The following is a 22728-nucleotide window of genomic DNA, read 5'->3' on the forward strand; positions in this document are numbered from 1 at the left end:
GGCCGTCCTCTGCATCGGCCATAAACATTCCCAGGCTCAGGGCTAAGCAGCTGACTGCCTGGCTGTTTTAAATTATTGAATCTATCTTTGGGCCGATCTCTAGGCAGACATACCCCAGCACAACAGCTGTAGTCAGTCACTGTCAAGGTTTTAGTCAAAACAGAAACCACACGAAAGGCAGCTCTCTGACTGCAGTCTGCACAGGTGACCGTGGCACCTGATACTTGCGGAGGCGAGGACGCCGCCAGCCGGCCACTGCGACCAGTGCCAGTGCGGGGGGGCCGTCCTGTCTTCCCGTCTGAGCCAGAGACCCTCCCTACACCTGCACCTCAGGAGGCCTCTGGCGTCCAGGGACCCTCAGTTGCACTTGGCCTGGGTTTCCTGCCCTCCAGTTCTCTGCCCCTGGGTCTGTTGTCCTGGGACAGCTCTCCCGTGGGGACAGCACATGCTTCTGCTGTCAAGGCAGAGGAAGGTGCAAGGGCTGCCAGTGTGGAGAAACTGGGAGGCAGTTCCTGCCGGAAGAACTGCTGCAGAAGAGGTGGGGGCAGCAGTGGAGAGGCGGGCCTGGGGCGCGCTGCCTGGGGCTCCGGGGTGCTCACAACACATGCCTCCAGCTCGGGGAGGGAAGGTCTTTGACCACAAATTATTGTTTCCGGTTAGTTGGTGGTGGTGTTTTTAACCACCAGCTGAGTATTTGCTGGGCCTTTGTTTTTATTTGAAAAGGTCATCTCTTGGGGTACGTGCCTGCCCCTGAAGAGAAGCTCAGAGCAGAGGGGTGAGGGTGGGTGTCACATGATGCGATGACGGCTGCTCTGCACAGCCCTGGAGACCCACAGGAGAGCTCTCAGGGGAGGGTGCGGGCTGCATGCAGCCTTCCTCTGATCATCCCCGGGAAGGAACTGGCCTGGAAGGAGGAGCTGCTGTCCAGCCTAGTGTTATAGGCGCTGGACCAGCCTCGTCTCCTCCTCACAGCATAACCCAGAGCCCCCAGCCCACCTGGCCCAGTTACCTTTCCAGCCTGCAGCCTTGACCCTCTGTCCACTTGCCCCCACACTCTTTGCCCCAGGCGCCCCAATCTCTATGCCCGTCCGTATGTGGTTGCCTTGGCTTGGGGTGACCTTCTGTCCACAGGCGGGACAACTCCAGCTCATCCCTTGCGCCCACCCCAGACGGTCTCTCCAGGACGCCCTCCCCGGCTCTGCCTGAGCAGCAGCTTGTCAGGGTCTGTGCCTTCATGCCCCTTCCACCTCTGCTGAGCAGGCCCCTTTCCTCCCGGCTCAGCACGGGCACGTGGTCCGGCCGCTCTGTGGGTTAGTGTTGCTGAGCCCTTTCAGTCTCTGGCACTTCGTGAGGTTCAATAAAAAGATACCACTGCCATCCACGTGTGCACTCAGGTCCCCAACCCCTCTCTGCTCGCCCGCCCAGGCCTCTGTCTCACTCACTCCCCCACCAGCTAAGACTCCCGCCACCTTTCTTTGGGGTTCTGGATGCTTTGCAGTCATCGTCCCCAATCCTAATACTCCTCGCCTGTGGGCTGCGTTGCCCCTTTTTGCAGAGGCAGAAAAGCCACGTCCAGAGGGTAAGCGATTTGCTCCATGAAGCGCACCCATCAGGTCTGTCCACCGCTCACCTCCCCACCTCCCTCCAGACATTTTTCTCTTTTGAATTGCCCTTCCCGGGCACTTCCTGGCCATGCTGCTTCGAAAAACCATGGTTCAGCAGCTCACAATGCAAGCAGGGTGCCCTGCCCAGGCCTCCAGAGTGCTGCCAGCCTGACGTCCTGTGCCCTGGAACACCCTCACCAGGAAGGAGTTAGACAGACCGTGCATGTGGTTCTAATTTTGGAGTAAGAAGCCTGCGTTGGGTCATCTGGAAGGGGTGCCTTGTGCCTTCCCTACACAACTTGGATTCTACCGTTTCCTTGAACCCAAAGAGGATCTGAGGTGGGGGTGCCGTGGGCATGGGGTCTCTTTTTCCAACGGCAGCTCATTAGTTCAGAGCCTTGGGGATTGTGGAGCCCCCACCAGTCACCATGGGGACCTGCCACCACGGTGGTGTCTGTAGACACGTCACTCCCCCTGGATGTCTGCGGCTGGGTTAATCAGACTCAGGTGCCTCGAGTGGGGTGACGAGCCCACAATCCTAGGGAATGAAACTAGAGGTGCCTGGGGTCAGGCACTGCTGCCCAATCGTGCTGTCCCAGTAGCAGTGATGGGTCTCTAGGCTGTGATCCATCTGCCGAGAATGCAAGCATAGGGACACAGAGCCGTGCGTGAGACACTGTGTGCCACGCCAATGTCCCCTCTGGAGAGCAGTCTGGTGTGCTCCTCAGGGCAGCACTGCTCTTTGCACCGTGTTCTGTGGAATCAAGTGAGCCTCTGGGTGTCACTCCAGGGTGATCTGTGCTTCACTGTCTCTGATGGCAATGACACGGTGTGGCCCCCGTCACTTGCAATTACGTTTCCTGAGTGAACGAGGTGGAGGAGCAGACGTGAGCATCTCCCAGGCCCCCCAAGCCCTTGGCTCTTTCCTCCCTGCCAGTGAGCAGGGTCAGGGGCTGTGGGGCTCACAGCCTGGCTTGTCATGACTTTAGATTTAGGTCACGTGGGACATTGCTAAGAACACCAGGGAGAGTCAGGGAAGGCCAGGTGGTTGAAGTCAAACCTGGAAAACACAAACGAATCTTTCAGATCATGTCATCTGATGGTTTTGGATCCTGGCCTGGCCCAGGAAGAAAAGCCGCCTTCTGGTTTTTCTTAGGTAACAACCAAGGAGCTGCCTCTACCAGCCTCTACTCGCCAAAGCTCTGCGGTGTAGCTGGTGTAAGACCCGGTCCTTGTTTTTAAGGGTCTTTGGGCACCAGCAGAAACCCCCAAACTGTGCACAGTGCAGTGTCTCAATCAAGGACAGGAGAACACTGGCTATCCAGTAACGTGCAGAGAATGTCACCAGAATCTCCGCTAAGGCCACAACTGCCAAACCACAAGGCAGGTTCAGAGAGCTGCTCGGGGGCAGCCTGGCCCCTGCATTGGAAACGGGTTTGTTTCCCCTCCTGTTGCCTCATCTTGTCACCTGTGTGGTATGTCCTCTGCAGGTCCCCAGGGCCTAAGACAGTGCCTCGCAGGTCGCTGGTGCCAGGAAGCATTTTCTAAAATAATGAACAAATGAATCGATGAATATTCTCATCCTGTGTTGGGAATGTGAAACTTGGGGTCCTTGGGATTGAAAATACCATCCATACTAATAAAACGTACCCTGCAAACATTGGAACATAAATTAAAAAGCAAAACAAAGCCCTGCAGCCACCCTTGAGCTGACCACTCTGCTGGTGCTGCCCGGTCAGCGGCTCCCACCAGTCGGGGCTGAGGCCTCAGGGCCTGGTGCCATGCTGGGTCAGGTGGCTGCCCAGTGACTGACCTGAGGCTGAGCTTGGGGCCAACACGCTCCTGTTTTGTCCATCCCCCCCCGCCCCCCCCCCCACAGATTAATTGGCCTTGGGGCACTGTTCTCCCCGTCAGCTGGGTGGCTGCTGCTGATTCTAATGGTCCTCACGTTTGCCTGCGCACAATCGGGCCACACAGAGATGTAATTAAATCCTTTGAACAGCACTTTGGGACTTTTGATTATGCAGGAAACTCCATAGAAATGTAAGCTGTTGTGTGCAGCTGGTTTACCCTGCAGTTTCTGTCAGTGCTCACTGTTCTGTGAAAATTACCTGAAAGGGAGGAGAAGGGGCGAAGCCAGGGTGAGGGGCTTGGCGGGTGGGGCGGGAGGGCCTGGGCCGGGCCCTGCTGGGCAGCTTCCACCTGCCTGTGCCAGGACCTGGAGGGCTGAGGGTGAGTGGGAGTCCCGGCCTCCCTGCCTGCGCCCTGGTCACTCCCTGCCCTTCTCTCCCCAGGAGCTGCCAGAGTATGACGAGCTTGGTCAGCAGCACCATGTCACCTACCAAGGATGGGACCTCCTCTCTTCCCAGGAGGCAGAGCTCATTCGCCAGGCCCCCGCTTCGCGCTCTGTATGACCTGCTCATAGCGCCCATGGAAGGGGTAAGTGCCCCCCGCCACCCCCCCCCCGCCCCGCCCCGGAGCCGTGTAGCTTCTTGGCGTCAGAATGCAGCATTGACTGCTCAGTGCCTATGCCCAGGTTTCCAGCACACGACTCTTCTCTCTCTGTCCAGCTTCTCAGTCAGCGTTTGAAAGTTGGCTGCTGGTTAGTGGACAAGACCCCAAGCTTCAGGTTGGCAGACCCGGATTTAAGTCCTTACTAGCCGGGTACATTCAGCCTCGCTTACCTCAGGCACATAATGAAAGGCTGCCTTCCCAGCTCCTTCACACGCTGGGAGGTGCAGGGAGGTGCAGAGTACATCCCAGCAGCTGTCAGTAGGAACCGCCCAAGTAGACGCCAGGGGGCTCTGTTGGACCCCGCTGGGGTGCTTCCCACTGCCCCACCTCTCATTTGGGGGTCTGGCCTGAGCTCCTTCGAGTAGGGCTGTGCTTTCTGGTGAGAACAGATCCCTCGGCCTCTGCCATCATCAGAGTCCAACATCAAAGATACCCTTGCACTTGTGATTTCCTGAGACGGTCGAGAGTGGCTGCTGGCAGATTTCTGTGGCCCTGGTCTTTGCACATCACGTTTCAATCCATTCACTCCAACTGGGTGGGGAGGCTGCAGGGCTCAGGGTCTGGTGTCTGAGTGGTGAGCCCATCAGGTGTGTTCGTCAGCTCTGGCTGCTGTGACAGAACGCCGCAGATGGGACGGCTTACAAGGCAGACACTGATCACAGTTCTGGAGGCTGCAAGTCCCAGACCGGGTGCCCGCGTGCGCAGTGTGTTGGTGAGGGCCCTCCTCCTGGCTTGCAGGCAGCCGCCTTCTCACTGTGTCCTCACATGGCAGAGAGAACAGGGCGAACCCTGGTTCCTTCCTCTTCTTAGAAGTGCACTGATCTCATCATGGAGGTCCTGCCCTCATTACCTCTTCTAAACCAAATTATTTCCTGAAGGCCCCACTTCCAAATACCACCACACTGCGGGGCAGGGCTTCAACACATGGATTTGGGGGGACACAAGCAGTCAGCGCACAACAGACCCTGGGAAAGCACAGGGCACCTGGCGCAAGTGGAGGCTGTGCTCCTGGGGGCCGGCTCTCGGGGGGCAGAGCGGGGGCAGCAAGCCATCTGTGGGCCTGCGTGTGCCCCCAGCGGCTGTCTGCAGCCTGGGAGGCGAGTTGTCTCACAGATGTTGGAGTGACCCCACAGCCGCAGTGCCTTCCTCTCCAGCCAGCTGACAGAGGTTACGCACATCCTCAGGAAACCACACCTTGACAGTGAGGACTTGTCCCCAGAAATGTCTGCACATGCCCTGCTCGGCCAGCCAAGGATGTGTCTCAAGTTACCTGATATTATTTAGGGACTGCTCTGCCCGCCGGTGCCCTTTGGACTTCCCTCACGGGGGTGGGGGTGGGGGTGGGCACAGAGCCCTTGGGAGCTGGCAGGCTGGACTCATATCTGGCACTGCCCTTTCCTGGCTGGTGACCTTGGCCAAGCTGCTTCCCCTCCTTGAGTCCCTCTGTCCTCACTAGAAAGTGAGGATGATACCACTGAGCTCGTCAGGTTAGAGCCGGGATGGCATGAGGTGAGTGTGAAAAGCATGCAGGGCAGGGGCAGCAGCGGGCGTGCGCCGGGCGAGGGCGCCGTGTGCCCACACCTGCCTCTGAGCGCCAAGCCCTCCTTCCCTGTCCAGAGTCTCCTGTCTCATCAGCACGGCTGCCCAGACCTGTCCTCTCCTTCCCTGCGACACATGTAGCCATCCTTCCCTTCCTAGGATTATTGTCCCCTCAGTGTCCTTTTACTGAGGGGACGAGACTGCGGAGAGCACTCAGCGTCTCAGATGCCAGCGGCCCTTACCCTGGTTTGCGTGCCAGACCTCGGGGAGAAATACACACCCAGCCCTTAGGCTGCTTCTTCAGCTTGTCTGTGCCACCGCTTTGCTGACATCCTGCCAGTCCCCTGCTCACGCCCTGATCCTCCAGCTCCTCTCAAGGCTCTTTGGACCCTCCCTTATTTCACTCCCTGGGGCCTTCTGAGTCCCTTTCATTTCCCCTTGTGTATTCTGGTCCCAGATTATTTGCTCTGTGGATGTTGACTTGGAAGGGTTGGGGGGAGGGGCAGGGGGCAGAGGACAAAGATGGAGACGGGCTGAGACTGCTGGCCGCTACCCGGGTGACCCCAGTGTGTGTGGAGGCTCCGGTCCACTGCAGCTGGAGGGCTCCTCTCCTTTCCCTGGCCCAGCTCAAGTGTCTCCTCCTCTCAGAAGCCTTCCTGCCCTCTTCTCACCAGGCCCTGCAGCCTTCATCCCCTGCCGTCCCTCCCGCTGGGCCCCATACGTACCCGGTGTCTTTCATCGCACCCGATACTTCACTGGGCTCAGGACTCAGCTCTTGGCATGCCTCGCGTCCTCTCCCTCGCTGCCCACCTCACACTCCCTGGAGGCAGAGATGGTCCCTTGTCTCTGTCCCTAGCAGCTGGCACAGGGCCTGGTATGTGTTGGCACTCAGTAAAGTTTATGGAATGACATGTAGTCCAAAGCTGCATTTGTTTTTTGGGGTTTAGTCTGACATTGAAAACGGAAGACCTAAGGCAGAAATCAGGCCAATGGGTTTCCTGTGACCCCTCTTGTGTGGTCCTGGGAAGCTTTCTGAGAGGTTATGAAGCAGAAGGAAGGAACTGAGTCTGCTGTAGAGCAGCTTTGAATCTGGTGAGCCCTCCGACCCTGCCAAGCAGCACGGTGCCAGGTTTCTGGCATATTTCAGGATAGGATCACAAGTCCCACCAACATGCCTGCAGGGGACACACACCTGGGTGTTGTTTCACTGGCTGATGCTGCCACATTGACTGGGAAGGGCCTCTGTACTCAAGGCAGAAATCCTTTAGGTGGCAGCACAGAGGAAACTGGGGGGTGGGTAGAGACGATCCCTCCCTCCGTCCTAGTGTTTCCGCCCTGGAGAAAGGCTGATACAGCGCCACAACGCGTCCTCAAAGGGATCCTAGGAGTTTATAAAATCTGCACGGTGTTTTTTAGACAGTTTTTCTCTCTCAGAACTTTCTCCTGTGACTTAAAGAATAAAACTGCCAGTGGAATTGAAGGTAGCTCGTGTCTGGACATCTGTGTTCCTCCAGAGGCACTAGGAAAGGGAAGATTTATGGAGTCAAGGCCTCAGCGAGTTAGAACAATGATCACAACCATCTTTATAAAGTTAACTAAAGACGAGAAAAGGCCCTGCCCCAGACACGTGTGACGGTGCCCGGAAGGCGCTAACTGTGAATGGATGTGACGCAGCCCCGCGCTCACCTTTGGGGTGCACATAATCTGGAAGTGAGGCATTTTGTTCGAAAGCATATCCTTATGTCCCAATGTTTACAACCATGCTCTCTTGTGACTCGGTGTTTGAACACAGTGAAGGCGTTTGGCTACCTCAAATGAGACACGGTAAACTTTCAAAGGCCATTGAGGTAAATGATCAGAGCAAGAGCTTCTCCTCGGCGACTGAAGCAACCCATTGTGTTTCAGAAACACTTAGCTGAAAAGTGGGACTCTAATCAGGAGACACCCCCATTCCCAGTTTCATCCAGTCATTCAAGAATTGTTTTTTTCAAAGATCTTATTGGGCCAGGGGAACAGGGCTTTATTGGGGAACAGTGTGTACTTCCAGGCCTTTTTTCCAAGTCAAGTTGTTGTTGTTGACATGTGCGGGCACGCTGGACAGAGGAGAAGGCTGAGGCGCGGTCGGTGGTCCCCTGTCTGATGCTCACAGACTGCCCAGGTGTGGGGCGGGCCAGGACCAGAGGCCCGTGGGCCTCATGCAGCTCAGAGAGGTCCAGTAGCCCCTCAGCAGGGCTGCCCACCCTGATGGACAAGGGGGCCTGGGCCATCTTCCTGCTTCCCTCCCATGGCGGGCACATCCGCCTGCTCTGGAGGCCACTAGAGGGCAACACGACACCGTCAGCCTCCTCAGCACTGGCAGCTGCCAGACAGCCAGATCCTGCCCCACATTTACAATGAAAATACAAATCAAAACCGAAAGTCCAAGATTATGAATCACTGACACTTCAAGACTAAAACGATTAGCCTCCTCACATGGGGCTTGTAATTATTTGAACAGCTGCCTTTGTTTAGCCGCAGTCCTGTTGCTAAGGGACTAGGTCAGACAGTATAGAAAGTGAAACAGAGGAATATTTCCCTGTAGGCTGGCACCAGCATTTGACTTAATGTGGCTTAAGGGAAATGTCGCCGTGGCTCTTGCCGGGAACCACACTGTGCTTTGCTGTCAGGATGCCGTGAGCATGTCCAGTTCTCTTTGAAAAGGGTCCAGTTACATCTGCACGTGAACCATCATCAAACATTAAGTCAAATCCTGTCTGATACCCAAAGGAGAAAACGTCACCAAAGGAAAGTTGCAACTGTTCAGTGTGAAAGAGACTGGGACCCTGTTTGTGTGCATGGCGCTCGTTTTTAATTAGAGTGACGGAGAGTGACGCACGGCCCTGAGCTTGGACTTCCTGCTGTGTGGAAGGTCAGGCACTGTCCTCACAGTGGGCACACTCAGAACCACACGCCCATAGCCGTGTTCTAGGGGTCACGTCCGCTGTGATGAGCTGCCGCAGGGCTGCTGCAGGTAAAGCTGCTCCTCAATTCGCAGACAGGGGCTCCGAGCATCCAAGGCCAGAAGCTGCTATAATCAAGGAACCAGCTTTAGAATAGGAAATTCCCTAGGATTTGGTCAAATCACTCCTTAAAGGTCCAAATTTGAGGACTTTCAGGATCCTTGGAGTTTGGACTTCTAGTCTCTGTTATCCTTTTCTTTATTTCCACTTATTTCAGTTCCCTGTTTCCAATGTCTACAGTCTTAAAAACCAAGGTTAGAGGATAGGTAGCAAGAGTGTATGACTTTGATCGGAAAGAAAAGTACTGCTCACCCACCTCTGCTCGGATAAATGAGGCTACCTGTTTAAGTGGAGGTACCTGTTTCAGGAACCCAGAAACGACTTAAAGCTTGCAGTTTATGTTGGGTAGTTTGGTTGACTGCCTTCCTAAACACTAGAGCTCTGGGATTTTGCCCCAGACCTCTCATCTAAGAACGCAAGGCAGGGGTCTGGCTCTGCCAAGGGCTCAGCCATGAGGAGAGCTAGGCTTTGGCTGGGTCGTGACTGTAATTACTGTTCTCGGGAAAAGGACTTTTGCAAAGTCAGGTAGTGTAAGAGACCAGCTTACCCTAGAATAGATGCCCTGGGAGACGAGACTGACCAGGTGCCTGTTTTCTCAATAGATTGGAGGATTTGGAGAGAGTTGGGGAATATTTGTCCATAGAAACAATCAGACCTGGACTCCACAGTGTGGCGTGGAGGTTGAGGCCCTCGGGACTGGCATGCTTGGGGCCAGCAGCCACACTGCCAGGCTGTCTAATTGATTTCTGATTGAGACATCTGTAGTAATATTCAAACGAGGACAAATGTTACCCAAGGACAGCAAACATTTCTAAAACTGATTAAGAGAAGGAAAAATGGAGGCAATTCCTTGCAAGCTGTCTGTACCACCGAAACCGGTGATAAGAACACCCAGACGAATCAGCGAGTTCCCATGAGGGAAGTGGTTCTCACCTGGGTCAGTGCTGTTGGGTGACAGTCACCTGGGTTCTGGCTGTGTTCAGGCTGATGTGCAGCAGGGGCATTCTCAGCCTTACCCTGGCAGGTGCTGGGTAAGGGAGGCACCCCTGCCACTGAGGGTGCGTGGGCTCATTTGGACGAGGTCAGCCAAGACAGAGCGGCCCCACTGCACAAGCGTTCCTGCTGCCTGAGCCGGCCTTTGGCTCATTTGACTCAAGGTGGTCCCTGGGGGGAGGCCCTGGGGGGAGGCAGGCCCCTCTGGCTCTTGCTGGCCATTGGTGATGTTTTTCAACACTCAGATGCCTCACTCCTCCGCTTCTTAGATTCTTCAGGAAAACTAGTGGTTTGGTGGCCAAAGAATACAGTTGAGTGGGTTGAATTTTTACTTTTGCATTTCTGGTTGGAATACAGTGTCTACAGTCTTGGTAGATTTCTTGGTAGATGACTACATCTTGGTAGATTTTAGTCATGGTTTGACGATTATTTCCAACAGGTCATTAATACCCCCTTATCTGTGGTCTCGCTTTCTGTGGTTTTAATTACCCGCTGTCAACCATGGTCCAAAAATATTAAACGAAAAATTCCAGAAACAAACAATTCATAAGTTTTAAATTGTGTGCCGTTCTGAGGAGTGTGATGCAGTCTCTCACTGCCCCTCTCAGGGTGGGAAGCTTCCCTTTGTGCAGTGTGTCCACGCTGTGTACACGCCCTGCCCGCTTGTCGCTTAGTAGCCGTCTCAGTTATCAGGTCAGTTGTCGAAGTATTGCAGTGCTTGTGTTCAAGTGACCTTTATTTTACTTAATCATGGCCCCAAATCCATCATAATTGTTCTATTTTATTATTGTTGTTAATCTCTTACTGTGCCTAATTTATAAATTAAACTTTATCATAGGAATGTATATATAGGAAAAAACATAGTACACTTGTATATAGGGCTTCGTACTACCCATGGTTTCAGGCGTCTACTGGATGTCTTGGAATGTATCCACCAAAGGGGGAATAGTGTATGTGATATTTGCAGAAACTGTATCCATCCATCCATGATGCCAAGATTCCTCAAAAGTATCACAGAAAAAGTTCTTCTACCTTAAAAGGTTCTATTTCATCAACTCACTCAATTAAAAATGTGAGTCCGGAAAAAAATCCTTACACCCTATACATGGTTCTAGCATGTCCAGAGTCCCAGAAGTTCTTTGCTTCTTGAATCTTTGTTATAGACAAAGATTCATTCCAAATCTAATCTACCCGAAAGCTCACGGGCCCAGGAGTTTTCTTTCCCTCCCCCATCATGATCAGGGATGTTTGTTCTTCTGACCTGTGATGCTGTGATATTCTGAGAGGCCTCCTGTGTCGTCTTGTGAAAACAAAACTCCCCACGTGTGGAGGTTGCAGGCTAATCTTTTGAATGCAGGTGATGTGTGTGGAGCATGTAGTTCTTAAGCTTTCTAAACAGGGAAGGACCCCTAGTCACCATGACTATATATGAGATCCCCACTGACTCAGAGTTCACCACCCATGCAAACATTTGGGACCTTGGGGGCTGCCTGGGAAAACCACAGACTCAGACATTTGACTTCAGGGCAAATGCTTGGTAGCAGATTTCACAGGTGTCAGGTGTCTTGGACTCTTCAAGAATGGCTGCGGATGATGATGGTAAGTGAAGACAAGAAGGATAGTGGTGACATTGGTCTCTTCCAGTCCCTGAGTTAAAATTTGGAGCTGGATGCTCCGGGGAGGCCATTTCCATGTCTTAGCCACCCGATTGTTTGTAAACGCCAGAGAAAGAGGGAATGAGTTGTTCTGGAAACACGATTGTCACCCAGAGGAAAGAACAGTATAAATAATAGGGCCTTATTTCAAGCGCCTGAAGACAGTTGTGAATTCACATTTGACCAGTATGTCCTGAGTGCCCGCTGGGTGCCAGGCCTGGTGGCCCGTACCCTGCTGCTGTTGGCTTTGCCCCACAGGCCAGTGATGTCATGGGCATGAGCACTGGCCTGTGGGTTGGAAGCTGAGGCTCAGGGAGTAGAGCGTCTTGTCGAGGTACTCAGGACCACCCCAAACCCTGTCGCGCACCCCGTGATCTAGCAATTCCAGGTCACCCAGAGCGGAGACCTGGAAGACAGCAGATGGACCCAGACCCCATGGCAAAGGCCTCTCCCCAGAATGCACCTTTCCTTTCTGGTCACTGGACCAGCGCAGCTAGACAGAGAGTCTGGGTCCAGTCAGGAGACAGAAACCACCCAGAGAAGTTTAATATAAAGACTTACTCCACGTGGTAAGAGACTTGCTAGCAGATATAAGAAAGTCTGTGGTTCTCTCAGGCTGAGGGAGTGTACCCAGGGAAGGACAAACCCTGGAGAAGGTGTGGTTCGTGGTTCAGCCCACTGGATGGCAGAGATGTTTGCTGGTTTGGCCCTGCTGGAGCCGGTCTAAAGATGCTGGGCAAGCCACAGGCCACCCTCCGAGTGCAGGTGGCAGAGCTGGCGACGAGCGAGGGTGTGCAGTGGAGTCTGGGTGCCGGCGGGGACAGGAGGCCTGCTGAGTGCACAGGTTGCCTGGGTGCTTGGACCTGGTTTCCACGTAGACAGAGCTGTCGAGTGGTTATTAGTGGCAGGTGAAGACTGTAAGGTCACAGAAGGACCAGGTTCTGGGCTCCCCTGGATGTCCTCACACACACACATCACCAACCTAGGCTGCTGGCAGGAGATTCCCTTCCCCCTGCAGCCCCTCAGCCCTCTATTGAGAAAGCTCAGCGCCCACTCGCTTGACAGGAGAATTGGCTTCAGGAATCCAGTGTATTACAGGGCAGGTGTTCACGGTGTCAGTAGCTGAGGCTGTAAACTGGTCACAGCCACCCAGAGCCACCCCGATGGCGCCCACTTCCCGCCCCATGTAAAGGAGCAGCCCTCTCCCTCTGCAGAGGCTGGACCTCAGCTGCGCCTGTCTGCTCATCGCCATGCTCGCCTGCTGGGCACTTGTCTCGCCCCTTTCCATCCCGGTCTTGGCCCACAGCTAGCTCTCCAGCGTTCTTTGTCGGCAGGCACTGTGATGCGAAGAGTCCCAGCCCTTTGGTGACAGTGAAGGGGCACTTGGCCTTTTTGTCTTGTTCTACCTCAAAAGATCCATTTCTAGAAACTTCAGAGGTCAGAAAGTCCAAGTCTTTGCTGGAACTTGTTTGACTCTTAGTTGCTGAGCCCTTTTATCTTGCAAACCCAGGAATTACAAAGCCGGCAAATACCCTTCTAGACTGACAGACGGAGGCGCAGAGCAGCGTTTCCTTGAGTCGTCCCTCCTTTTTCATCTAACAGATGATATGAATTTGGATAGAGACATCACTTTATTTTCTACTTTCAAGTTCACATTGGATTATAGCTAATCTTCCCGTACAAGGGCAGTGCTCGTATATCCTGGAGGCAGAATTCAGAGACAGTTTCCAGGGCCCCTTTCCCAACATGTTCAATCAGTTTTCCCACTGCCTTTTAACTGGCGCTGTCATTCTGCCGTGCAACCTGTCTGCCCACAAGCCGATGCTGCTGTCTCCTGCCTCCTGCCACACTGTCCGGACAGGGCTCTCATTCAGAGCCCTTGCCCAGGGCTGTACGCGCGTGCCAGCTGAGTACCAGCCACAAGGGCCTCTCCCAGGAGCACCCAGATCTATGAATTGGGACACACAGTTCAGAGAAAAGTGCCCCACTCTCCCAGACTAGAATTTCAGAGACTTCGCCCTCTTGTCGCCATTAGCTTAGCCTTCAGCAAGTCGTGGCAGGTCTCCTTGCCCCTTCTCTGGGCGTGCTGTCTTGTGTCTGAATTACCATACACAGCTCCGTCCCTGCGGTCACCTCTGACCTTACCCAGTACTGAGGCACATGTGTGGGGCTGTCCTGACGGGGGCTTGTCTGAGAGTACGTGTTCCAGTGAAGTCCGTGGCTGCCGGATGACACCTGACAGACTAACTGGGCTTTGGGCCCTGGTAGCGGGAGTCCAGGGAGGACCTGCAGGGGTGGGGCTGGCATCTTGTCCAATAGCACCTGGCGACCCTACCTCAGCCGGGGAGGGGTCTGGTGTTGCACGTGGCAGGTGGCCTGCACCCCCACACTGAGCACAGTAGGGCAGTAAGGCTCTCATTGAGCAGTGAGCGGTTGTCACTGTCACACTTGCTGACCCATCACCAAGGTCACTCCACTCCAACCCCGCTTCTGGCTCCACTGGGGACACTGGGTGTCGTGGCCCCCCAGAGTGGCCTCCCAGAGCCGACTCCACCTGCCAAACCAGGCAGAGGGTTCGGTGTGGCTCCTGGTGGGGACACCAGTCCTAGGAGCTGACAGGTGGTGTGGAGCGGGGCTGGGGGCTCCCATCCTTCCCACCTCCCTGTGCCAGCCCAGACGCTCATCACGGACGGGATTGGGGGCACTGTGACACACCCCACTTCTTTCTTCCTGGGTCCTACAGGGATTGTTTTATCTCTTCCTGGAAAATATAGTTCTTAAAGCAAGCAAGAAGCAATTTGGCTTAATAATTTTTATTTCTGCTGTTTAGATGCCTCCAGAATTTTTTTTTTTTTTTAAGAAAGAACAAAGCCACAGGGGGTTTGTGTAAACTGAATGTCCTGCCAGGCACGTGTCACTTTGGGTTAGCTGAGTGTCTTCTGCCACCCTCAGCGAGCGCCCACAGCAGTGTGTCGGCCGCGTTAGGCGTGCACATTCGCTCCTCCGGAGCACGGAGGCAGCCTGGTGGGCGCTCCGCTTGCCTGGCAGACAGAGGTCAGGGGGAGGGGAGCCTGGCTGTGACTCCCGCAGACCCAGGGCCTCCCAGGCCTACTTGGGGGGCACCTCCCTGAGCACAGGCAGCAGCTTCTGCTTCATCTCTATTCACGCTGAGTCTGCCCAGCCCACTCTTCCCAATCGTTCCTTATTTTACCAAGATTCACACAGCCCTGGTCTCCATCAGCAATTCTTTTGGAAAGAAATGCGTCTGTAGAGAATGGGAATGTGGGGGTGTCTGTCTCTTGTGGGTCGGCATGCACCCCCCCACACATCCTCATGCTGGACCTTTAGGAATGATCCCCTGGCAGCCCCAGGGGAGCGAGTGGGGACAGCACTGCAGAGCCAAGGGCCGTCCACTCCTCAGAGGAGCACAGAGGCCCGGAGGTCACAAAAGGTCTCTCTCCTCCAGGGCTTGTCATCCTAGTTCCCAAACCTTCTGTCCACACTCTGGTTTTTTAGCCACTTGTCCACTGAAATGGACAACACGTCCCGCTCCGGTTGAGTTCTCATTGCCTGTTTGAGAGGAGTCATTCCCACACTGCTCTTAGGGTCCCTGTGCCAGTGCAGCACCCCCGCCCTTGGTTCTTTGGGGTACACCACGACCCACACTGCTCTTTCTGGGGTAACTGCCATTTGTGTTCATTCCCTGCCTCCTGTAGGAACATCTGGATCTACTGGGGCCAGTCCTTGTCTTGGTGGGACATCCCCTCCGTGACTCGTGGGCCGGGCTCCCACGCTGCCCCGTGGACCTGAGGACTCAGTCCTCTAACCTCCTCAGGCCTGAGAGGCCAGTGGAAGCCCCCACGTGCTGATGTTCCTGTGGGAGGCACCCAGCCCATCGCCCACACTCCCTCTGGGACCCCTCGGATGTGCCTGGTCCTGCTAGGCATCTTCAGGGTGGGCCTGGCGTGCGCGAGCCCATCCTGCGGGCCCCGTGTGAGCCCCATGCTTGCTCCGCAGGGCCTGATGCACTCCAGCGGCCCCGTGGGCCGGCACCGGCAGCTCGTCCTGGTCCTGGAGGGGGAGCTGTACCTCATCCCTTTCGCCCTCCTGAAGGGAAGCTCCTCCAACGAGTACCTGTATGAGCGCTTCGCCCTCATCGCCGTCCCCTCCATCCGCGCCCTCGGCCTGCAGTCCAAGGTAAGGCCCGCGGAGGGCGGCCGGTGGCTGTCGCGTTCTCCGGTCCTCCGGGCACGGTCTCTGGCCAGGAGGGCTCTGAAGCGATAGGATGTGGTCTCTTCAGACTGTTAACTGTGTGGCTTGCAGCTGGGTAGGATGACTTTAGAGGTGTCTGGAGGCAGGGGCACCGCTCTCCTGACCCCTCACAGCTCTTTGCTACCTCAGGAAGCCACAAGTTGGGTCATTTCTCTCTAACTTCCTTTGCTGTGACGTCATGGTTGTGACCTAGAAGGCTCTGTGTCGGGCGTGAGGCCAGGCCAAGTATCTGAGGAGCTGGTTGCCCACTGCCACGCAGGCCCCCGGTGAGGCGCTGAGGGAGGCCCAGCCAGCGCCACGCACACCCCACCCTCCTGCTGACTGCTGACCGGGAGCCCAATCTGCCCAGCAGAGGGGCCACAGGCAGGGACGGCAGGCAAATAAGATTAGTGTCAAGTGGAAAAGAATCCCACAGGCCAACAAAGGAACTAAAAACAAATATGGCGGCTTTTAAAGGACAGGCAAGGACTTGGGTCTCATTCAGCAAAATCAGGATGGGAAGAAACATCTGGAAAATTCAAGAGGGTGACAGTGGGCCATGCAGTCATGGTTCTCACCCCACAGCCACCCTGGGTCCTGCCCACGGGATTAGAGAGCCATTTGAGCCAACCCTGAATCCCCTTCCCCTTCTTCAAACTTGCTCAGAGATCCGGAAGCCTGGCTTCCTGTGGCCCTTCACGGCCCGATGCTCCCCACCCACCTGGCCCTGCACGTACAGCATTCCCACCTGTCCCAGCTGCAGGACCCTTTACCGTGAGGACCTGAACTGCTCCAGTTCAGACTGGACAATGCCCTCCAGCGGCCAGCCGCTGTCAGAGCCCCTCAGACGGTCAGACAGCCTCCTCCCAGTGGGAGAAGGTGTCATCGGGTTCAGAATCCAGACCCCAGGCCCTGGGTGTGGGGCGTGGGGGGGGCAACAGGACCTGCCTTGGCCTCCGATGACCTTGGTCATTGGCATGGTTCAAAGCAGGTCATTTTCTGCCTCTTGGGATTTTGAGGATCTTAGTTTTGACTATTTTTGTTGCTGAATTGTACCTTTGTCATAGGACAGAGTCAGTTCAAAGTGAAAGAAATTGTTTTCTCCAAGTTTTTCTCATGTCCTTGGCTGACTGAATCCCAGGTGGCCTGGTTGGACACTGTCCCGCCCAGGGGCCGGCTCACCGTGCTTGCCGCCATCAGCACCTGAGGGCCAGAGACCACCCGTGTTAAGAGAGCTTCGTGTTGGCGACGACACTGAGCTGGCTGTTTGCCAACTTCCCCAGGGGCTGCGACAGGCCCGTTTGCCGACAGCCCCACCAGCCATTTCTCTTGCCCAGACTTTAAGGCATCACCAAGAGGAGGCACCAAAAAGTTATTTTGAATTAATTTAATACTTGATGTTTCCCCAAAAAGCATCAAAAGGTATCGTGGGGGAAATCAGAAATTTGTTAGACTTCTTTATGCTGATTTTATAATCAGTGATGTTTTTATGTTGTAGCACGTAAAGCAGAAGGGAATTATAATCTTTTCAGTAGGTCATGCCTCTAAAGGATTTAATTTGGCCCTGTCTCCCCTGAGGGTGACTTGGTTTTTACACATTTTAAGCAAAGCCACCCCTCGAAGCCCTGACTCACCAGGCGTGGGTTTCCCCTCCCTTAGGGGCACTCGGGGGGTGAGAGACGGTGGGCAGGCGGGCACTGCAGACCCTCACCTCCTGTACATTCTGTCCCATCAGTGCCACTCCCCAGCGCTCCCGGGGGTTGACAAACGGGAAGGGGCCTTCCTACCATCCCTCCCCAATTATTTTCAGTAGCTTGTCATAGAAGGTGTGAATCTCAGTAAGACATGCACGTGTGTCAGAATGGTGTTGAAATGAGCGTGAACAAGGTTATTGGGAGCAGAGGAGAAGCCAGGGTAGAGCCAGCCCTGCCTGGAGAGCTGCCTGCCTCTGTGCTCTGGAGAAGCCCGTGGCTCAGCCGACCACTGCCGGGCAGCCTGGCCAGTCTGACGGCGATGTGCCTGTCGTTTCTTCCTCCTAGTCTCACCTGAGGAAGACCCCGCCCACCTACTCCAGCTCCACGTCCATGGCGGCTGTCGTTGGCAACCCCAAGCTCCCGTCAGCGGTAATGGACAGGTGGCTGTGGGGGCCGATGCCATCCGCTGAGGAGGAAGCCTACATGGTGTCGGAGCTGCTGGGCTGCCAGCCCCTGGTGGGCAGTGTGGCCACCAAAGAGCGGGTCATGAGTGCCCTGACCCAGGCCGAGTGCGTCCACTTTGCTACCCACATCTCTTGGAAACTGTCGGCCTTGGTCCTCACACCGAGTGCGGACGGCAACCCTGCCAGCAGCAGCAAGAGCTCCTTCGGCCACCCCTACACCATCCCCGAGTCCCTGCGGGTGCAGGACGACACCAGTGATGGGGAGAGCATCTCGGACTGCCCACCCCTGCAGGAGCTGCTGCTCACGGCGGCCGACATCCTGGACCTGCGGCTCCCCGTGAAGCTGGTGGTCCTCGGCTCCTCGCAGGAGTCCAACAGCAAGGTCACGGCCGACGGGGTGATCGCGCTGACGCGGGCCTTCCTGGCTGCTGGCGCACAGTGCGTCCTCGTGTCTCTGTGGCCTGTGCCCGTGGCTGCTTCCAAGATGTTTCTCCATGCCTTCTACTCGTCCCTGCTGAACGGCCTGAAGGCCAGCGCCGCCCTGGGGGAGGCCATGAAGGTGGTGCAGAGCAGCAAGGCCTTCTCGCACCCCTGCAACTGGGCAGGTAGGCGTGTGGGCCCCCAGCTGCGGCCCCGGGTGCGTGGGGGGCAGAGAGGGCGGCCCTGGAAGAGGCAGCACGGGAAGATTCCGGGAGAGCATCTCATTCGCTGAGGCTTTGGTTCTCTGCCAAATCAGCCTTTTACTGCCTCCCCATATTCAGATAGTCTTTGGACCAGGGAGCAGCATTAGAACACTTTGCCATCAGAGTGTGAATGTAAAACTCCCGAGGTTAGTGTTTACTGGATGACCCATTTTACGGCCCCTGGTGTAAGTCCCATGACTGGAGAAAGCGGTGCGGTAGATAGACTTGGCATCTGGAAGGCTTGGGTTTGATCTAGCTCCATGACCAGGCTGTGTGACCTGAGGCAGGTTACTTACCCTTTCTGAAGCTCAGTGTCCTCAGCGGCAGCGTGGTAGTGGTGCTGACAATGCCTCCCTGTTCACATTTGAGACGACCTGTGACAAGTGGGTCGAGTGTCTTGTGTTGCGTGAGGAACTGCATTCTGAGTGGGCCTGCTACAGGGGCCGGGGTCTGGGAGTGGAGGGAGAGTGTTCCCTGTGACAGCTGGTCACAGAGCGGGGTGAGGAACTCTGCCTCTCAGCTCCACGTGATGACCTGTGGACCCTGCCATGTAGGAGACCCTCTCTGACAGGCTGTGACCCACAGACTCCAAACCCAACCCTGGGCCATTGTCTTCACCCCGCTGGGGTGGTTTTGCTGATATGTCCCATGACCTTCAGTCCGTGAAGGTCTCAGAATTGGCCCCCACACCTCCCAGGAAGCTCCACCGATGCGGTAATGCGATGACGATGGTACGACCCATAAAGCAATGTCTTAAACCTTGAGAAACAGGAACAACAAAAATCTTATTTTCAAACATTTGCATTTTATTGTTTTAACGGCAAACAAATGTACCCTCCATGGATGTATTTACAAGTTGGGAACACAATGGCTTTCACCTTACTCTTCCTGTCAGAATCACTCCAGTTGATGTGTGCTGAGATTGTTGGCGTCACTTTCCAGAGTTGGATAAGCCCTGAGGTGGAGCCCTGGTGCTCCCGGGCCCAGTCGGCTGCAAGCGAGGAGCCCATGGGGGCCTGCGTGTTGTTAGATATGGAAACATTTGTTTACTTCACAAACACAACACAGCTGCAGTATTTTTGTATCCAAAAAGCAAAGTAGAATCCATCCTGTTTCTTCACGTGGCTGAAGAGAAACATTCCATTGGTCCAGCAGGCCTACTCTTCGCAGGCCCTCACCTCAGGGCAGTCCCATCCTGCCAGGTGGAGGGTGGCCAGCAGGCCTGAGGGTTTGGGCCTAAGTTGCTAAACTGCCTCACCTGCCAGGAGATACAGAGATCAGAGGCGATGCTGGTGGTTTCCATAGCTGTTCTCAGCGTGCAGTGTCTGTTTTATACCCACTCCGGCGATCAGAAGGGGCTCTGGGCCCTGCATCGTCCCACAGGAAGTGCTGCAGGGTGTGTGGAAACTGGTCCCTGGACGTGGCCATTTATTCCCGACAGGTCCCCTACCCCCCAAGCAGACCCCCTCCATGTCTTCCCAGTGCACTTAGGGATGTGGTATTTTTGTCCTTGTTTAGTTTTAGTGACAGTTTCAAGTCACAACTTTGTTCTGGGGAAAGTGATATTTAGTGGTGCTGCCCTGTTACCCTTCAAAGCAGCATTGGCTCATTCATTCTTTTAGAAAATCTTTTCCCTCAGCTGTGTGGGGGCAGGTTGGTCCTAACGTTGCTTGGCGGCTTGAAGAGACTGCTGCGTCTGTGCCTCCCCAGGCCCTGCTTACGGAAGCAGCGTGGAGGGCAGAGGGCTGGGGTCCAGGTGGACATGTGGCCCTCCCCGGCCTGGCTGCTTGCTTGTTCTTACAACTAGAGGGGGTACCTCCTCCTGCCCTCTTGTCCAGTGGCCCCAAGGAGGACGCAGGTCATCGCATGGAGCTGAGGGGCAGAGTTCCTCGCCCCATTCCTGTGACTGGCTGTCACAGGGAACACGCTCCTTTCCCTCCCAGACCTTTGCCCCTGTGGCAGGCACACCTGCCCCTCTGTCCCCGGGCATGTACCAGACACAGATGGATTTCAGGGAAGACAAAGCAGGTCATTCCTCAGGATGGTAGTCAAGCCAGGGAGGGGCCCTGGACGGCCCAGGACAGCCCTGGGTCAGTCTGTTCCTGCCTTCACTCACGGTGCAGCAGAAAGCACCTGTCACTGCAAAGCAGCACTCCGCACCTACTGAGCAAATCAACAGTGTCGATTCTTAAAGGGAGGGGACAGAAAGGCGCCCGAGTTAGGCCCCAGCCTAGCGCCTAGTGCAGCTGGGGTGGGCAGGTCCCTCTTTCTGACGGGTAACTGTGAGGCATGGGTGAGCTGTAGAGACCGGCGGGGCGGGCTCTGAGGTGCCCCTCTGCTCTCCGCAGGGTTCATGCTCATTGGCGGTGATGTTAAGCTGAACAGCCCCTCCTCGCTCATCGGCCAGGCCCTCACGGAGATCCTCCAGCACCCGGAGCGAGCCCGGGACGCCCTGCGTGTGCTGCTGCACCTGGTAAGGGGCCCGGGAGCTCCGCCCCCAGGCTTCTCATGGAGCAGAAGCCGCTGGAAATGCACAAGGAGGGAGAGGCCAAAAGGGTTTCCATGGCACCAGGGGACATGAGCAGGTGGAGGGCATGTTGTCCCCAGGCGTCTGTGGGTCAAGCCAGTCGGTCCAAGCAGTGGGCATGATGTGAGGTGTCACACAGATGGCTGCAGCCCTCCTTGCCAAGACCCTGGGGGCGGCAGCCGAGGAGTGACCTGGAGCAAGGGCCCACAGCCATTGCTGGGCCATGTGGCCTTGGGCAGGTGACCTTGGCTCTCTGAGCCTCCATTTCCTTATCTGGGAGCGGGGATAAAACTTGAACTTTTCAAGGTTATCGTGAGGATTAGAGAATAGGTAAGTGGCTGGCACACAGTAGGGTTCCAGTAGCTGAGAGATGGTATTTTATAATCAGGTGACATTGGCCTTCCTCTAAATTCAGTTGGAAGAAGAGTCCAAGCCTGACCCTGACCTTGGCCAGCCCAGACCTTTATACAAATGGGGGCCCCATGCCATTGTCTACACATTTAAAAGTTGTAAATCAAACCAAGAAACCAAGACATAAAACTTGCGCCACTTTACACCTTGACAACCTGGAAGGCAGCTTCACATGACTTAGAATTCTTTGCCTCCTTGGAGTTCTGTGCCAGGAACAGCAGCCCAGCTCCAGCCCGGGGTCCACGCAGCACGGCTGGACAGCCTGTGCCACATCTAAGCTGTTTCCAAACGCGATGCTAACAGCTGCCCTGCGGCCACCTTCTGGAGAGGGGCACACGCCAGGCTGATGGAGCTCAGGAGGCTGACCCGGCCTGGGAGCGGGCTGGGGGCTTTGAGCAAGAGTTCCGAGTCTGGGGGCTGCGTTCCAGGGGGGCCTGTCCCCTTGGCCGGGCAAACTCATTGCTCCATGGGCCTGGGGTGGTAGCTGTCTGCACACACCTGGTGATGGAGCAGTCATGTATGTTCCTTAAACTTAGGGTCAGCCTGAGGAGTTTGTCAGGCCTGACAGAAGTCAGTGTGTGAACACGTAAGAATGCTGGAACCTGAAAACCTCTGACAGCTCTCCGGCCAGACTTGGGGTATCCCAGCGGCCTGCTACAAGGTAGAGGGGCCTGTGTGCTTTGAGAATCTGGGGAGACTGTCTCAGTGATTTTACCCTGTGCCTGGAGCCCGCACAGATTCCTGGTTACTTGGTGCTAGGGCCCTGCTCAAGGACCTGTCACCCCCGTGTCGCCTTGACTGCTTTTCTTAGAAAACAACTGCCCTTTCTGCCTGTTTGGCTTGCCCCTCCCAGGCCAGGCTGTGCAGCAAGAGCCAGGCCTCTCAGCTCTCCCCCAGTGGGCCTGGAGGCCCCTCAGGCACATTTAAGGGTTTTCTCTTCTTTCTGGGCTTTATCTTCTGGGGTGACCACATGGGCCATGGGTCAAGTTCACCAGCCCTTACCTCCTAATTATCCCGGGTTCCCCTTGCCCCTGTGTGCAGCGTCTCCAAGGCCCTTCTAGCCCGACGGAAAGCCAGTTGGTGGGTTGTCTGTCCTGCCTGAGGACACATTTCTTCCTGCCTGCGATGTCAGCCCCCAGCAGCAGGATTTTACTATAAGAAGAGTCTCAGGTGACATCTTTGAATGGCTCTTCTGCATCTCCAGTGATGGCACATGTGCCTCAGGGCAAACAGTATCTCCAGATGGACTGAGGTTCCCTAGAGAGAGAAACTGCCAGGAGAAGGCCCGAGGCTGTTGGAAGTGCTGTCGAGTGCTCCCAGGGAGGGGAGAGTTA

The 22728-nt window shown here is 55.5% G+C and overlaps 1 protein-coding gene across 3 annotated transcripts in view; it reads left to right on the forward strand.

Annotated features, from left to right (window-relative positions):
* Positions 1–22728, forward strand: part of TTC28 (tetratricopeptide repeat domain 28) — a 611406-nt gene that overhangs the window by 574730 nt on the left and 13948 nt on the right. For all 3 annotated transcript variants that reach the window (XM_074321572.1, XM_074321573.1, XM_074321574.1), the window contains 4 exons: positions 3899–4043; positions 15382–15561; positions 17655–18378; positions 20805–20929. In XM_074321572.1, the coding sequence (XP_074177673.1) occupies positions 3899–4043; positions 15382–15561; positions 17655–18378; positions 20805–20929 (1174 nt within the window). The remainder of the gene's footprint in view (positions 1–3898; positions 4044–15381; positions 15562–17654; positions 18379–20804; positions 20930–22728) is intronic.

Source organism: Rhinolophus sinicus, linkage group LG16 (assembly GCF_036562045.2).
Source record: "Rhinolophus sinicus isolate RSC01 linkage group LG16, ASM3656204v1, whole genome shotgun sequence".
NCBI lineage: Eukaryota > Metazoa > Chordata > Mammalia > Chiroptera > Rhinolophidae > Rhinolophus > Rhinolophus sinicus.